Source organism: Cornus florida, unplaced genomic scaffold (assembly GCF_030987335.1).
Source record: "Cornus florida cultivar Cherokee Brave unplaced genomic scaffold, ASM3098733v1 CherokeeBrave_3.0.0_Hap2_Chr06, whole genome shotgun sequence".
In the NCBI taxonomy this organism is placed as follows: Eukaryota; Viridiplantae; Streptophyta; class Magnoliopsida; order Cornales; family Cornaceae; genus Cornus; species Cornus florida.
In genome coordinates this window covers 77,968,079-77,987,672 of record NW_026775576.1, presented here as the reverse complement: position 1 = coordinate 77,987,672, position 19,594 = coordinate 77,968,079, and the positions used below count along the sequence as shown (strand labels likewise).

Below are 19,594 nucleotides of genomic sequence, written 5' to 3'. Positions count from 1 at the left end.
CAATCCAAAGGGCAGCCTCAGTGTAACTTCTACTTTCCACATCCAGTGTAAGGTAAACCAAAGTCACTTTCTAGGCACCTAACTTGATTGAATCATCCAAGTGGCCTTATTGTTCCTTCTTATTTAATGTCCGACCTTAATTATCATCAACTTTAGTGGCCATTAAATCTTTCTTTCTTGTCACTAAATTTTTTACTGTTTAAACTTTTTTTTTTTTTTTTTTTTCACTTTTTGCTTTTCGGATCCCTGTTAAATTTCAAATAATAACTTTGGAGAGCAAGTAATTGAAGTAACTCAAGTCCAGCATTGATGCATAAAAGATACAAAGGCACATGAAGAAGACACAGAAATGAAGCCGTGGGACTACTCAACTGTTACATATTCTTCCACCAACGGTACGTACTAATGTGGCAATTTCATACCATGCCTTATTGACACACAAGCAAACATACACATACTTGATTAATTAGTTTTCGCAATACACGAGTACAAGTACCATTGGGGGCGTGCAGGAGTCATCTAATTCTCGTCGGATTCGGTTTCACCAGCACCATGTCCAGGGTGACCACCATGGCCAGGTTTGCCATGTCCATGTCCTTTTCCGTATCCGTGTCCGTATCCGTGTCCATACCCGTGCCCTTTTCCATGTTCGTAATGCTTGGCCTCCTCCACAATCTCCTCTGTAAAATATAATCAGTCTCGAAATTAGTTGTGATCCAATCTCTTTAAAAGATAATTAATGAAATCCTTAAAATTTTCATCACTAATATGCTTACTAATAGCTTACTAAGCAACAATAGAGTCTAGAAATTAAAATCAAAGGAAAAAAAGTCAAATTTCTTCAATTCCTATACTAGCTTACAATATCATGAAACATTGAATAAAGATGTTTAACATACCTACATATCAAATATGGCTTTGCTAATACCAGTCGTCTTGTGCGACTGTGACTTTACAATCGTTTGTCCTATTAGTATAGGAATCAGATCCCATTAAATGCATTAATTACTTAAGTTTCTATTTTAGTAGAACTCTACAAACATTACTTTTTAAAACAAATATACCCTTTTAAATTATCTAACATTTCTTTTTCTCTCCCCTTTTAATCTATCCATATGAAAATGTGTGCGTGTTATATATATATATATATATATATATATATATGTTTCTTTTTGTTTTTATTTTTTATTTTTACAACTATCCTTCTTTAAATGGATTTTTTTAAAAAAACAAATAATTCATTCACCAAAATAGTTGTAAAAAGAAATATACACGTGTGTGTGTGTGTGTGTATATATATATATATATATAACTAATTTTGTATTTTTTAAAAATCTTAGAATCTATCATGTATATGGATTCTTTTCTCGTTCTCTTTTATTTATTATTATTATTTTTTCTTTTCGGATTTTGTTCTAGCTCCTTTTTTTTTTTTCTTCAGAATCCATCTCTTGAGAATGGATTATCCTAACTGTAGTTTTTTTCCTTTTTCAGAATTCATTCACATGGCAATAGTTATTTTATATATATATATATACACACACACACGCACACACACACATTTCCATATGGATATATATATATATATATATAGACACACACAAGCGCACACACATTTTCATATAGATAGATTAAAAGGGGAGAGAAGAAGAAAGGTTAGATAATTTAAAAGGGTATATTTATTTAAAAAAGTAATATTTGTAGAGTTTTACTAAAATAGAAATTTAAGTAATTAATGCATTTAATGGAATCTTATTCTTATACTAATAAGACAAATAATTGTAAAGCCACAGTCACAGTCGCCCAGACAACTGTGATTAGCAAAGCCCTATGAAATAATATATATATATATATATATATATATTTTTTTTTTTTTTTTTGATACACAAACATATATATAAGTGAGGAATGAACTACTCACGTGTTTGGGTTGCCTCGGCTAGTTCTCTAGCTGACACTTGGGAGGAAATGACAAGCATGACAGCAAACAGAAGTCCAAGAAAAAGAACCGAAGTTTTGGAGTAAGCCATTTTGAAATAAAGATGGAGTGAATTGTTATAAGTGATTTGTTCTGCTCAATTCAAGGGATGGATGACTGAGAAGGGTATGGTGACTCCCCCTATTTATACACCTTGGGAGGGAGGGAGAGATTTGGAGAGAGAGAGAACGCGGGGGAACGCGCCCGGGGGGTGGGGGGGGTTTGTTCACCGAGGAGAGTATGACAATGCTGACTTTTGCGATCTTTAGTGACACAAGTCATCATCAAATACTATTATAAAGCAAATTATTAATTAATAATACACGTGGACGCGGCAAATTGATTGTTTAATTAAACCTCCCTTTCCAGAATGAGCTAGGCAGAGGCACTTCCAAATGTATGTTTTTTATTTTTCTATACTCTTAAAAAAAATAGAAACATAATTTTATTTTTTTGAATAAAAATAAATAATAAAAATAATATTTATTAATACTTGTTATTGTCATAAATTTAAAAATATAAAATAATAATTGTGTTTAGTAATATAACATATTTATTACAAAATGTACATAATATTCTTTAAATTTTTTATTTTATTTTTTATTTTTTTCATTTCTATTTTATTTTTTTCATGACAAGAATTTTAGGAGGTAGTGATTAAAGGGGAGGGTAGATGATTTAAACACGAACTCTCGAACACAGAGAACAACTCAACCACTCAGGCACGACACTTGCTTTCATTAATATTAAAAAGCCATAAATCTAAAAAATTTAATTTAAAATTATAAATCATAAAAATACCCGATACATCATAAGTACAAAATTAAATATACCAAGACAAAAACATTCCCACTAACTATGTATATAAATACATGTATATGCATGATGTATACATTTATTATATGATATATAATATATTTAGCTTATGATAATTTATTATGAATAAAAAATATTAAATAATATATCTTATATGTAATAAAATATATATTGTCTTATAATATTGTAAATTAATTATAATTTAATATTTACACATAATATAATATAAATATGATATATAATAATATAAAATATCTAGTGCTTAATAATTTAATAACATTACATTTTACATCAAAAATTATTTTGTCACAAAAAATCATTTACATTATTATTTAATATATTATATATTAAAATATATTTTTATCAAATAAAAAATAATATACAATATTTAATTTATTATATATATATATATATATATATATATATATATATATTAACATTTAGTATGCAACTTAGTATATAACACAAATAATATGAATTTTATTTAAAATAAATAGTGCATGTGCACTAACATTAATGAAAAAGTTTCTATGCTACAGTGCCGAAAACATAAGAAACATCATTTTGATGTTTTCTCTTTTCTCCACAAAAATTGAAAACATTTTCTGTTATAGAAAAACAAAAACATTTTATTAAACGCGATTTTTGTTTTCGTTTTGTCATTTTAGAGGTTGACAACAGAAAATAAGAATCGTTTCTCGTTACTAAACGCAGCCTTCACACTTCATAGAAAATCAAGTGAGCAAGTTAGCAAAGACTAGAGTGTCCATAAAGTTACTTCTTTTTCTTTCTTTTTTTCACCCTATTTCATTTGTTTCGAAAACTTCTCATTTTTTTATTATATCAAGAAATTTTATTGATTCAGAAAGGTACATGAATCAAAATACATTAAAATTATTGTATACTTTACGAAAAATAAAAAGTTCTTATTGGGAAGAATAACACATGTCAAAATAATCTGAGATATTGTATATTTTCTCCTTCTTTTCAAGATTTAATTCATCAAGGTAAATCAAATGTTTATATAATGATGAAATATAATAGGTTCTCTTTTTCTCTTAAAATTCTAACGTAATACTTTTTTAATAGTCCTAAAATAACTATCACTTTTTGAATATGTAACTTTACTAACAGCAACTCGTGCAGATTTTTTTGTATTCCTGAATCATTAGAGCTAACCCGTAAGGGCTTCTTATACTATTATAGACTTATTGTTGATATTAGTTCAGTAGTTTGGTAAAGAGAATAGCAAACAAGACACTTCTTACCATATAACTTTGAACAAAGTTTAAAAGAACAAAGTCTAAAAGTAGGGTAAGTGAGAAGTGTTGGGAAACGTACTAGTTTTAAAAACTTTTCGAGGGATTTAAATTCATAGATCTTGATTCATCACTTAGAGACAAGTTTTATGCAAAAATAAAACATGATGTATCATTCAATTAAAAGATTGAATACTTACATCAAGGTTTGAGTAAACCTTAGATCTCTCCTCTAAAGTGAATGTTCTCACTTATTGTAGATCCCTTTTGCTAGACACCTTTTCCATGGATCTCCATCTTCTTAGTAATTCTTTTGCCTTTAGGAATCACTCATATGCCTCCATGAATGACCTTGGAAAACTAGGCTTGTGGGAGCCTCCATTAGATGAGAACATAAACCCTAATTTTCTAGAGAGAGAAAATTTATTCCTTTTTCCTTCTCATAAAAATCACACCCTAAAATATATATAGACCATGTATATTTATAGGCAACATAAAAATAAAGAAAAGGAAACAACAAATCCTTCTCCATCTCTAATTCATATGTCTCAAATCTAATATGATTCCAATATCAAGTTAGGCTATGAGTGAGAATCCATTGGGCCTATTATTTTATTGGCTACAATGAATTAATAATTGGCCCGGTCCATGGACCCAATTCAATTAATTCATAAATTAATTTCTACTCCACTAAAAGAAATTAATTGAACTCCAATTAAATAATAAATAACCTCTAAGTCAATATTGCACTTTGACCCCTCTATGCATAATTAGTTATCGGATAAATATAGCCATCAATCCGACTACTTAATTAATATATTTATTTTGGTACCTTTGATTATTTCTGGCTCGATCACAATAAAACATTTGTTTGACAAAAATAATAATTTAAATAAATAAATATATAATAAATCATTTTGTCTAAAAACACACGAAGGCCTTCGAATTTACTTTGTGATCAACCATAATCAATACAAAATAAATACAAGTAGCAATGATGCAAATATTGAAAATATAACCCTCTAACTATTAATTACATAACTACCCAAAGTGTCGGTCTAAGGATTCCGAAGAATCCGCCGAACAAATCAAAGTAATTATTAATTAATAAAAGAGTCTATACTTTTTTCATGCTTAAGAGTCAAATGCCATGACGGTGATAGGGAGTAATTGCATACGACGGCTCTCGCAATATATCTCAACCTAACGCGGATCCAGTTCAAGTCTTAATTAATTATGAGTCCATCCATAATTACCGACTATGAACAATTTATAATTACTATTTATATATCATGCATTGATTGTCATCACATACATATATATAAATATTTCTTGTAATTAACTGGACACTATCAATTTCATAGTGAATTGAAACATAATATATTGAATTCACCAATTATATAAATCATAAATATTTCAGATATGTCAGGAACATATGTCAATACAATCCAGATAGGAATTTGCTATGCCAGGGCATATAAATCCCAACAGCTCCCACTTGCCCTCATAGCCAATTCAAATTGCACCTAACTTCAATGTTATCCAGATGATGATCAAAATTATTGATCAATCACACCTTTGATAATGGATCAACAAAGTTGTGTTCCAATGCAATGTTTTAACTACAAGTGCATTTTCTTGCCGGACAATATCATGTCGAACATGATACTTCCTCTCAGTGTATCTTGTTCCTCTATGGAACCTTGTGTCATTGGTTTGGACTACTTCTGCACTATTGTCACAATATAGCTCGATAGGCAGGCTAGTATGCTCCACAACCTCTAAATCAGTGAGATCAAACCAATAGGCTTATATTGCCACCTTTAAGGCTGCAATATGTTCCACCTGCAGGTTTGAGTCAACAGTTGAAATCTGTTTGACAATCTACCAACTGATTTCCCTTCCATTAAGTGAACATACACTAAGTCATGAACCTCATAGTATCTACTTCTGATTGAAAATCAGAACTAGCATACCTGACTAGGACCATATCATCACATCCATAAATGGGTATGATATCATTGATTCTCCTTAGGTACTTAATGATATTTTTCACAATAGACCAGTTGTCAAGTCCAGTATTGGACTGATCTCTACTGACTATCCCTACCATGTAGCGGATGTCCTGTTTGGTATAGACCATGGCATATATGAGACTCTCATATGCCGAAACATATTGTTCCAGTCTCATTTGCTCAATCTCCTCTGCTAGTCTTGAAAAACTACTTACTAGAGAGAGCGATCCATATCAATAAAGTAAGAACTCATTCTTTGAGTTATGCATACCAAACCTGGTCAAAACTTTATCAATGTAGGATTATTAAGATAAGCCTATTTTCCTTTTAACCTGATCTTGCAAAAGCTTGATCCTAGGAATATAGCTTACATCTTGAAAATCCTTCATTTAAAAGTAATTGAACAACTACCTTATAATTGATGACAAAACTTCCACGTCATTATAAATGAGTAGGATGTCATCAATATATAGAATTAAGAAAAATAATAACATTCCCTTGTATACTCATGATTTATTCACTAAGAAATCTTCTGGTATCTTTTTGTAGATTAACTTGCCTTCCATAGGAATCACCCTACTAGAAAGTTCTACAAGATCCCAGAATTTATTAGAATACATAGATTCCAACTCTGATTTCATAGTAACTCACCAAAACGATCTGTATCCACATCAGTTCACGCTTCCGTGTAGCTTACTGGGTCCAACTCATGTTTAACAGGGATGTCCATAATGGTCTCACCTAAAAACATGATTCTGTCGAATTGGATGATAATCCTCCCACTACATCAATGTACCGATGCAAGAATTTGTGTAGTAGATGATGCTAACGCATCAATAGGGAATTCATATATTATTCTCAATCTCTATAATAAGTGTGTTCACATGTGGTACACCTGGTACTCATACCAAATTCTCTAACATTATGCTACTAGGTATGTGATTCATAATATGATTCTCCTATAGATAAATAGTGAGTGAAAACAATCAACTTTTATCTTTGAGATCATAAAATAATCCATCCTAGTGACATTTAGAGTAGCTATCAAATCTAGCATGCCTATGATCTGCTTCCAACTTACTTGTCCATATCAAGCGCACATGTGCAAGACTACCCCATATGTGCATATGATTCAAACTAATATTTAGTCAAAAACACAGCTCAACGGTATCCTTGAGACAGACTAAGATGGAATGCAGTTCATAATGCGCATCGATGTCATTAACGCTAAACTCTTAAATGAAAGAGATAATGTGGCATTACTGATCATAGATCTAACCATGTTAAGTGGAATTCTGTTATTCCTATTTGACACCTAAATTAATTTAGTGTCAATTGCGGAAAACTGGTACACAACACCCTCATTGACCATATAGTCTTTGCACTATCCCAAGAAATACTCAAATACTCGATCAGATCGAAAGTGTCTTGATAAGTTTACCTAATCTGAGCTCCACATCAGTCTTGACCCTCTCAGAATATACCAAAAGTATAAGACTTGTGTCGCAACAGGTAAATTTATCCAAAACGTGAGTAATCTTGATTGGATGTTCATAAGACTACACGTGTACGTGTGTACCGACTCCAATTGTTCTTTATGTATATTTCATTTGGCTGATTAAGCCCTTAGAGTTATCTATCCTTCAAAACAAGATTCACAAGTTTGGTTTAGGCTCCTCTGCCTCACTAGGTAATAAACCTTCTTTAACCAATCATTAAATCTCATTTTGATTGATTACAACCCAAACATAGACACCAAAAATACAATGAGTCAGGAATAACAAATTTTCTCTTAACATTCAATCTAGAAGATGCAACATTAGTTTCTACATCCTGCAAATCTTAAGAGCTTGTGATTATAGTATATTAACCATCTTTCAATACACCAGAAGCAATCACATATCTATTCAATTTTATAAAACCAGTTTTACAAAATAACGATCTAGTTTTTATAAGCCAAAAGTGAAATAAGAATGAGATTGCGTTTCACTTCTGTGCATAAAGATAGTTCTCTAATACTAATATCCTCATACTCTCTAATTTCAGATGTAATACTCCCACTGACTTAGTTACAACCTTGGCATCAGGTCAAAAGATAAATATATACCCATATCATCAAGGCTTCTGGATTCCTGAAATCCTTACAATAAATTACAAACATGTTTAGTGGCTCCAGAATCTATCCATCAGGAATTAATAGATACAACCACATAACATGGCTCAATGATTAAATATATATTTTCCTATGCCACGTCATTGCTTAGACAGTTTGTCCTTTAGTGTCTTAGTTAACGGCAAAAGAAACAGTTTCATTCGCCCTCAACATACACTGCCTTATTCCCTTTAACCTTTTAGATACCTATGTTTTGTGCTAGCCTAGTCCTATTATCATCCTTCTTCTTTGCTTTGCCCATCCACTTGGGCCTAGAAGAAGATGGTATAGACTAGGTTAGATTGATAGGAACGCCCATACTCTTGATTATCCCTTCTTCTGTTACCAATTCTATAAGAATATCAGCGAGTGTGAACTCAAACTGATTCCTTATTTAGTTCACTCTAACAGAGTCGAATGAGTTTGGTAACAAGGCAATAATCATGTCATCTTGAAACTTACCACCCAAGTCAGCCTTATTGATCTCCAGCTAATTTTTAAATAATAAACAATCATTTTCCAAAATTTGATTTCAAACTGGAGTTCATCAGGCTATCTTGATGGTATTTAAATTTGACACAGTACTTAGGCATATGCTCTATCTAATCTCACCAAAATATCTCATTGACATTTAATATGATGCTTGAAGAAAATAAAATAATACAAATGTTAGCTTTGGAGTATATTCGAGCTAAACTCTAGAATATTGCACCAAGTCATATCATTTGCCTTATCTAATTTATTAAAAGCATTAATGTCAAGTTTGGTATCTCAAAGTAAAAGAGATAGGTATAGGAGTAATAAACACATTTTGTACTCTTACGTTGTGAATAAAATATCTAAGTTCATTTTCCAGTCATTATAAATAAGATCCAATATCATAGAATATGTAAGCAAGTAGATAAACTGGATTAGACATAATTAATCTGAATATAAATGCATTCATACAATATGCAAGGTGAATTATTAATTCTGTCATGCATATTTAAAATTAAAATGAGTTTGTTAACCACATAATATAATAAATCTCAATCGAACAAGAGATCATTATCATTATTGGTGAACAATCCCTTTTAATTAATGCGGGTCCCTCAACTCTGTAGCATAATAAATCAACCAATCAATATGTCAACAACTTATCCTGTTGGAGGAGTTCATTATTACTATTGTTGAGATTCATTTACTATAAGGTGAGCACTTCCATTAAAATAGTATGTGGGTCCCTTAACCACAGCATGAAAAATCGGATAACCAATACACCAATAACTTATTCGGTTGGCGAAGTTCATTATTGCTATTGGCGGGCAAATCCCATCATCTCCATATCTCTTAAGACAATGCCTTGTCTATCTATATGAAATGACTCCCGATTATGTTTAGCCTTTCTAAAATCACCTAGTGTAGACCACTCCGTTGGGAAGCTAACACGATTGATTTTAGATTGAGTGTATAACATTATTAATGCTCTAATGAAAAATAAAACATTAAATATGTTGTCATTATAATCTAGACTCTTTAAATCATGCGTAGGGCCTTATTTTTAAAGATCTAATTACAATGAACATTTAATATTTTTATTTTCATGAGACAACCATTCTTGTAATATTAAGACTCTTCAAATCATGCGTGGGGCCTTATTTTTGAAGATCTAATTACAATGGTTTTAATAACGAAGGCCATGGGGCAATGTATAAAAATCCCCGCTCCCACTCAATTTTTAATCATTCATAATCAGGGTTTTCATTTTATTCATTTACATGATATAATGCATGCAAAACGTCTTGATTTTAATCCAATTAAATTTAGAAAATATTTGGACTTTAAACGATTCACTAATATTTAACTTGAGGCACACTTCAAAAATAATTTATAAAAATAATTTTTCGTTTCCCAATAAGTGCCCTCTAATTAATTAGTAATCAAATCCAATTAATTTTCATAATTTAACTAATATAAATCAAGCCATTTAAATAAATATCATGGATCCAATGCATGAACAATAATAATTAGCAATTAATTATTTCATGCATCTCATACAACAATAAATGACAGATAAAGCAAATAAAATGGCCAATGGAATCAGCTTTTAACATTTAATTGCTCTAATCACTGCGCGAAGATCTTCCATCAGCTTGCAAACACCCACATAAGGTTGGTACGCACCAGGAGAAGCAAAACACGGCTTGGAACGCGACTGGAGGGCCCCACACGCGCTCACACGCGCCTGGGGCATGCTGCAGGTGAAGCCACGCGCCCCCACGCGCTGGCACGCGCCTGGGGCGCGTGGGACGCGCCCCCACGCGCTGGCACGCGCATGGGGCGCGTGGGACGCGCCTCCACGCGCCTGCACGCGCGTGGAGGCCATACACATTTGGCTGGCGCGTGCAATGCACGCGCCAGCAGATGTCACCTCCTGGCGCGTGTTCCTCACGCGCCAGGCTCACCCCAGATGCACTACACTTGATTCTAGCCTCCTCCGACGTCTCTTCTCGCCGCCGGTGATGCTCCGGCCACCGGAAAAACGCCGAAAAATCCAGAAAAATTAATAAAAATTTCCAGAAATTAAATTAGGCCTTAAAAAATTCCAGAAAAATTCCAGAAAATTGCTAAAAAATCCCAGAAAATTTCTGAAGCCTAATTTAACCCTCTTGGACCTTCTTGAAGCTTCATAGCATCCTTTGACGAAGATTACATGGCTTTAAAAATATTTACAATTTGAAATACAATGGAAAAAATTAAATTACATCATTGAACTTTCAAACGGCTAAATCAAAGCCTTAATTACATTCATCCAAAGATAAAATTACATTAATTTAACCTATAAGCTTCATCCATGGCCCAACCATACATCATCATTCATTCACAATCATTCATACATCATTATGTATCAATATATATCAACATATTAAATCATACATCAACATACATCAATAAAAATATATATGAATATAATTTTGGATCCATGAATGATGATTTTCATAAAATCATGATCTCTAATAATGAATCAAACCATGCTCTGATACCACTGTTGGGAAACGTGCTAGTTTTAAAAACTTTTCGAGGGATTTAAATTCATAGATCTTGATTCATCACTTAGAGACAAGTTTTATGCAAAAATAAAACATGATGTATCATTCAATTAAAAGATTGAATACTTATATCAAGGTTTGAGTAAACCTTAGATCTCTCCTCTAAAGTGAATGTTCTCACTTATTGTAGATCCCTTTTGCTAGACACCTTTTCCATGGATCTCCATCTTCTTGGTAATTCTTTTGCCTTTAGGAATCACTCATATGCCTCCATGAATGACCTTGGAAAACTAGGCTTGTGGGAGCCTCCATTAGATGAGAACATAAACCCTAATTTTCTAGAGAGAGAAAATTTATTCCTTTTTCCTTCTCATAAAAATCACACCCTAAAATATACATAGACCATGTATATTTATAGGCAACATAAAAATAAAGAAAAGGAAACAACAAATCCTTCTCCATCTCTAATTCATATGTCTCAAATCTAATATGATTCCAATATCAAGTTAGGCTATGAGTGAGAATCCATTGGGCCTATTATTTTATTGGCTACAATGAATTAATAATTGGCCCGGTCCATGGACCCAATTCAATTAATTCATAAATTAATTTCTACTCCACTAAAAGAAATTAATTGAACTCCAATTAAATAATAAATAACCTCTAAGTCAATATTGCACTTTGACCCCTCTATGCATAATTAGTTATCGGATAAATATAGCCATCAATCCGACTACTTAATTAATATATTTATTTTGGTACCTTTGATTATTTCTGGCTCGATCACAATAAAACATTTGTTTGACAAAAATAATAATTTAAATAAATAAATATATAATAAATCATTTTGTCTAAAAACACACGAAGGCCTTCGAATTTACTTTGTGATCAACCATAATCAATACAAAATAAATACAAGTAGCAATGATGCAAATATTGAAAATATAACCCTCTAACTATTAATTACATAACTACCCAAAGTGTCGGTCTAAGGATTCCGAAGAATCCGCCGAACAAATCAAAGTAATTATTAATTAATAAAAGAGTCTATACTTTTTTCATGCTTAAGAGTCAAATGCCATGACGGTGATAGGGAGTAATTGCATACGACGGCTCTCGCAATATATCTCAACCTAACGCGGATCCAGTTCAAGTCTTAATTAATTATGAGTCCATCCATAATTACCGACTATGAACAATTTATAATTACTATTTATATATCATGCATTGATTGTCATCACATACATATATATAAATATTTCTTGTAATTAACTGGACACTATCAATTTCATAGTGAATTGAAACATAATACATTGAATTCACCAATTATATAAATCATAAATATTTCAGATATGTCAGGAACATATGTCAATACAATCCAGATAGGAATTTGCTATGCCAGGGCATATAAATCCCAACAAGAAGGGACTCGGACAAATTATCTGGTAAAGCGTTTATCTTCCATCGTTCAAATGGCAAGAAATCTAGGTAGAATATTTTGAACGAAGTCTAAAAGTAGGGTGAGTGAGAAGTGGGACCCACACGTTTGAACTTTTTTTTTCTGATCCAAAGGGTGTCCCATCTCGATCATCACGTGATTTTGGATTTTGTTTGCATCGTCGATTACCCAATTAATATTATATTTTGAAAGAAAAAATAAAGAAAGTTTTGGCTCCTGTATGCAAGAGGAAATAAAGAAACAAGAGACATTTTTGTCAAAAGTTGTATTCGGTAAGTAAGTTTTTTTTTTTTTTTTTTTTTTGTCAAAAGTTGTCACATGCATGTACAATTAATTATGTTGTTTTAATGTAATCTTCCTAAGTTTGTTTGTTAAAAAAAACAGGGACAAATTTTTACTTGCATTTTTTTTCATGTTTGGCAATTCCTTCGTACTTTTTGTCACTCCAAGATGCCACCTGCTGCAACTTGGTTTCACATTGATAGTACAAACGGCTTCTTTGAAATAAATGTGCTGAGTACTACAAGTCTACAACTTTACAACGTTCACACTCAGTTTGCAAAATGGACATAAGATATGATGTCATGCATGACGCATGAAGTAAATTGCCTTTTGCTTTCCTTGATCAACATTCTCGGCCCAAGACATGCCGTGCCAAACCCTACAAACACTTTAGTAATAAAGAGGAGATCGATCAATGAAGAGAGAAGTGATGGACTTGCAAAACCAGTCCACCGAATTGGAGTGACAAAGATCTCTCCATTGGATGCATTAAAGTGTACTCACATACACAGGGACGATCGTAGAAAAGTATATGAGGGGTAATAGTTAGGGCTGTAACTTGGGCGGGCCTAATCCAAAATAACCCGAGTCCAGCCCGAAATTTTAATCAATGAAGAGAGGAGAGAGAAGTGATGGACTTGCACAACTAGTCCACTGAATTGGAGTGACAAAGATCTCTCCATTGGATGCATTTAAGTGTGCTCACATACACACGTACCGACTCAGGAAAGAATCTGAAGTGGTGGCAGGTATTAACGAAAAATGGAATACAAATAGAGAAAATTGTTTACCTACATTAGGTCTCACATAATCCATTCAAGAAAAAGTGGTTCTGGAGGTATACATTTGGCAATCATAATTGTTTTGTGCATTTACTTCGACCAAAGTCGAAGCAATGTTTTTACTTTAAATAGTGTTCAATACTATTTAAAAGTTTGTTTGGTAACGTATATTTGTTACAAGATTTTTGAAAACAAAAATATAAAAGCATGTTTAGTAAAAAAAATATTTGCAAATTTAAAAAATTAAATGGCTAGTTAAAAATGTTTTTTTTTTTATTTTTTTTTTATTTTTTATTTTTTAATGAACAATGTTTTTGCTACTGTGCGAAAGTAATCAAAAGTATCAATTTGCTTTCGATTTTGGTCTTTTTTCAAAAATGTTTCGGTACGAAGCAAACATTACTAGGGACTTCTGATGATCTATGTGGAAAAGAATAAACGTATTTATGGAGAACGACATAACAGAAACGTCTAATGATGCGAGTAAGGATACAATTTGTCCTAAAAACAAATTCTGGGACTATATTGTCATTTTGATATTATAAAAGTTAAATTGGAGCGCCGAAATATTTTCATGGAGAAAGAATAGCATCTCCCAATAATAAATTAACTATAGGAATAACTAAATCAAATTTACAGACCTCAAGAGACTCATGATTGGACATCCAGTAATGGCCAGGGTCCAAAAGCACAAAATGTAAAGTGAGGAGGTGAAGTAGATATTCGGTGCGCCTCGTGTGTCTACAATACGCGTCTAACTCATGCATATCACGAACAACTCATATTAACCCGATGCACCGTGCACCGGTCACTGAATATTTATTAGAGAAGGTGAAATCATGTAGTTATGGAAAACTTATTTTCAAATTTCAAACCACTTTTGAAGTAGAAGATCGAAGATTGAATTCCTAAATAAAATTCTTGTGTGAATTTAATTTTAAATATATATATATATACATACATATTCTCCAGCAAACTTTTATTTGAGCGAGTCTCCAGCAATTTTTATTTGAATGAATTTCAAATCGAAATATATATATATATGTATATATATATATAGTAATGCTCCAAACTCGTCCCTGTCATGCTTTCATAGTTAAGTCGGTTAGAGCACCCGTTTAGTAAGCATTTTTATCATTTTTCGATTTACATACCAAAAAAGAAAAAGAAAAAAAATAGACCTCTATCATGAGAAGAGTCATAAATTATCCCTATTCTTTTATATCTCAATTTCTCCTCTCAAGCAAAGGAAGCCTTATGGATACAAAAGCCAACCCTTTGAAGTACGAGTTTCACCTTATGGATTTGTGATACAGAAGCCAATCCTTTGAAGTACGAGTTTCACAACTTCAGTTATGAACAATTAAGTTTTAAATTCGGTAACCAAACACTACCATAATAAAGGTTATTGTATTCTTACATCATTTCATATTTACAACTAAATAGTAGAATAAGAAGAATGACTATTCCATTCATTTCTCATTCCAATTTCATTCCAACCTATTTTTCATTCTGGCATAAAACATACTTAATTGTTCATAACTTTTTCATTCCCATTTCATTCCAACCTAAGAACATAAAACATACTTAGGTTGGAATGAAATGGGAATGAAAAAGTTATGAACAATTAAGTATGTTTTATGCCAGAATGAAAAATAGGTTGAAATGAAATTGGAATGAGAAATGAATGGAATAGTCATTCTTCTTATTCTACTATTTAGTTGTAAATATGAAATGATGTAAGAATACAATAACCTTTATTATGGTAGTGTTTGGTTACTGAATTTAAAACTTAAATAGAAATTAATTTTAAATTGAATTTTCTAAAATACCCCTCCTAATAAATAAAAAAATTAAACAAACAAAATATATCTTTCTTCTATAAATTTTGTAAAAGAAATGACAGTGCTGATGATGGTGGTGGTCGTGGACCCGTGGTGGAAGGCAGCAGCAGCGTTGGGCAGCAGCGATGGTGACGACGACAATAGTGATGGTGACGACGACAGTGGTGTGGTGGCGGAGGAAGGCAATGTTGGTGGTGGTGGTGGAAGGCGACAATGGCGATGGAGGTGGTTTTTGGATTAGCGAAAGGCTTTGTTGGAATGCGAAATTTTTTTATTTTTTATTTTTAAAAAATCACATGTAAATGGAAAGGTAATTCTAAAGGTTATGAAGTAAAATAACGTGGAATGATTTTTGTGAGAATTATCATTTCAACGGATGGTTTGGAATAATTATTCCAATTTTAATTTTTCCTACCAAACTAAAAACGCTACAAAAGAGTGGAATGAACATTCAATTCTGTTATTAATACTCTCCCCTTGAACGTGAGGAGAAATCTTCTAACATAATATGGTTTTTTTTTTTTTTTTTTCCTTCAAATCTTACATGCAATCTTTCTATAACAATATCATAGGATCAACTTAAAAATGGGTTAATTTGGTTCACCAACGTAAGAAAAACTATTGGTGTTAAAACTTTGTTATTTTTATTCCAAGAGATTTTTAGGGAAAATATATGATGTGGGTATATAATTTGATACCAAACAATGCTTCCGTTCCCTTTATCAGGGAAACAAATATACCCAATTGTCTTAAATTTATAAAAGTGTGTCTACCCAATAGTTAAAAAAATTTAAATTTAAAACAAATTTCTAGAGAATTTTATACAAATATTCAACATGCAAGTGTCTAGAAACAAGTCATGTAAACAATTTATGTCAACATTCGTTTTTCTGTCAGCTTATTTGGCGTCCACATAACATAGTCTTCATAAAACTTTAAAAATGGTTATGCGTGTTGGTAAGCTCATAACGAAAGTTTTCCCTACATTCGCATTTTCACTTGAATTTTCTTTCTTGCACTTTTTGCTGTTTTTTAAAGAATTGTTTAATGTAATTAAAACAAAAATAAGGAAGACATCTGAATCCCAAACGAATGGAACGAACTTGATAGATGGAACCAACTTGAATCCCAAAGTTTAGTTTAAGAAAATTATGAAATGTTATTAATGAGTGCCTATTCAATTTGCAATAGATGCATATATAGTAGACACTAGGTGTTACAAGTGGGATTTATCCTATATTGGCTTTGAATAGGGATTGAAGGATGTATAAATGAGTGGGTATGTTACACTATCTAACAGTTTAAGATTTTAGATAAATGGGCAAGCGTTCACCCGTTACTCTTAATATCAAAGCCAGACCCAGTCCTTCCGCTATCATGCCAAGCCTCCGGCTTAGAGGATGTCCGAGTCTGACCCTAGGGTAAGCAGGGTGGCCTAACAGTGAGGGAGATGTCCAACATCGGATTTGAATGTGGGGCATCCGTTACACTAGCATAGATCTAAAACTACAATAGAAAATAAAAAATGATCGGTGTGTTTGGTATTTTTTTTTTTAACACACACAAAAAAAATAAATAAATAAATAAATAAATAAATAAAGGAGGAGGAAATGGAGGGGTTTGGAAGGATACAAATTAGGCATGGAATGTTAGTTTTGTAATCTCCCAAAAATTAATGGGAGGAAATGAAAGAAAAGACCAACATTTTTAATAAAACTTGGTTAATGCCGAATTTGTCGTTACTTTTATAAAAGACAAAATTTATGAAAAAATGATATGATAGTAAATTTATTTAAATAGTTTCCTTTCATTTCCTTTCCATGATTAATATCATTTCCTTTCTTTTGCTTTAGTAATTAACAATGTTTTCTCATTTCCTTTCTTTTCTTTTCTCTTAATGTTTCTTTTCTTTTTCACTGTACCAAATATAGGGTTAGTGAAACTTCTATTTTCCACATTGGTAAACGGAGTCACTTTCTAGTACTCCAACTTGATTGAATCATCCAAGTGACCTTACCGTTCCTCCTCTGTTTTTTTTTGTTTTTTTTAACGTCCGTCCTTAATTATCAGCAACTTCTGGCTCATTATTCATGGTACGTAGCCATTAAATCTATCTTTCTGGTCACTTAATTTGTGACTGTTTAAACTCTTTTTTCCTTTTTTTTTTACCACTTTTGTTGGTGTTCACTAAATTTGTTACTGTTAAAATTTTAAAATCATCACATTGGAGGGCAAGTAATTGAAGTAACTCAAGTCCTTCATTGATACATAACATAAGATACAAAGGCACATGAAGAAGACACAGAAATGAAGTCCTGGGACTACTCAACTAGCTGTTACATTCTTGATGACGTCCACCAATGGTACTAATGTGGCATTTTCACACCATGCCTTATTTGACGTACAATTAAGCATACATACGAGTACGAGTACCATTGGGGGCAGGAGTCATCTAATTCTCGCTGGATTCGGTTTCACCAGCACCATGTCCAGGGTGACCACCATGGCCAGGTTTGCCATGTCCATGTCCTTTTCCGTGTCCTTTTCCATGTCCATGTCCATGTCCGTGTCCATATCCGTGCCCTTTTTCATGTTTGTGATACTTAGCCTCCTCCACACTTTCCTCTGTAAAGTATGATCAGTCTCAAAATTAGTTGTGATCAGGCTTCTTTAAAAGATAATTAATGAAATCCTTAAAATTTTCATCACTAATATGCTACTAATAGCTTACTAAGCAACAATAGTTGACTAGAAATTAAAATCAAAGGAAAAAAAGTTGAATTTCTTCAATTCCTAGACTACTTTACAATATCATCAAACATTGAATAAAGATGTCTAACATACCTACATATCAAATACGTATACAGCAAATACACATATGAATATATATATATATATTGATACACAAACATGTATATTTAAGTGAGGAATGAACTGCTCACGTGTTTGGGTTGCCTCTGCTAGTTCTCTAGCTGAGACTTGGGTGGAAATGAGGAGCATGACAGCAAATAGAAGTCCAAGAAAAAGAAGGGAAGTCTTGGAGTAAGCCATTTCGAAATGAAGAAGAGTAGAAAATTAAGCACGCTCACTCAGCTATAAGTGAATTGCTCTGCTCGAAGGGATGGATGAGAAGTGCAGAGTGACTCCCCCTATTTATACACGTTGGGAGAGAGAGAGGGAGAAAGAGATAGAAAGAGGAAAGGCGTCAAAAGGTCCACCTAGGGGAGTATGATAACACACGAGTCAAGATCTTGGTGACAAGTCTTCATCGATCAAATAAGATTAAAACAAATTATTAATCAATAATTGATTGTTTAAGTAAACTTCATTTTCCCAGCTAGGCAAAGGGCCCTCCCAATTGAACACTTAATGGAATATCGAGTTAGAAGGTTAGCAATGGTTAGAGTGTCCATAAAGTAACTTCTTCTTTTTTTTCTTTTTGTTTTTTTTGCTCTTCTCCTCCGCCCTTATTTCATTTCTCTCGAAACTCTTCATTTTTCTATTATATTGAGAATTTTTATTGAAAAAAGTACATGAATCAAAATACCTTGAAATTATTGTACAGTTTATGAAAAGAAAAAAAAATTCATTGAGAGAAGTATCACATTACAAAATGGCCCGAGATATTGTATATTTTCTCCATCTTTTCAAATTTTAATTCATGAAGACAAATATCAAGTGTTTGTATAATGATGAAATATAATAATGTTTTTACCATATTTTATCGCAAATGGCCGAGAAGAGATTCACACTCAGTATTAACATAATTAATATGCTAATAATCAATGAAATGGTGGCATGTGTCTAACCATGAAAGAAATAAAAAATTTATGGTGTAAGCTCCTAGAAAGAGAAATTGCTATAGTTTTATTTGGCATGAGATGATTATTTTTCATGAAGCGAGTAAAATTTACAAAATTATGAAGCAAGAAGAATCGTGTGTGAAGAGATTTGTTGTAAGGGAATTATGTGCCAAGA

The 19,594-nt window shown here is 32.2% G+C and overlaps 2 protein-coding genes across 2 annotated transcripts; both read right to left on the bottom strand.

The window, feature by feature from the left end:
• Positions 1-284: 284 nt before the first annotated feature.
• Positions 285-2,169, bottom strand: LOC132312214 (dormancy-associated protein 2-like). The gene is made up of 2 exons (XM_059810490.1): positions 1,922-2,169; positions 285-680 (listed from the first exon to the last, which is right to left on the bottom strand). Exons 1-2 carry the CDS (start codon positions 2,028-2,030, stop codon positions 520-522), a joined length of 270 nt encoding a protein of 89 aa, XP_059666473.1. The 5' UTR covers positions 2,031-2,169; the 3' UTR covers positions 285-519.
• Positions 2,170-17,855: 15,686 nt separating this feature from the next.
• LOC132312213 (cold and drought-regulated protein CORA-like) lies at positions 17,856-18,757 on the bottom strand. The gene is made up of 2 exons (XM_059810489.1): positions 18,559-18,757; positions 17,856-18,241 (listed from the first exon to the last, which is right to left on the bottom strand). The coding sequence occupies exons 1-2, from the start codon at positions 18,665-18,667 to the stop codon at positions 18,069-18,071; spliced, it is 282 nt and encodes a 93-aa protein (XP_059666472.1). The 5' UTR covers positions 18,668-18,757; the 3' UTR covers positions 17,856-18,068.
• Positions 18,758-19,594: the final 837 nt, after the last annotated feature.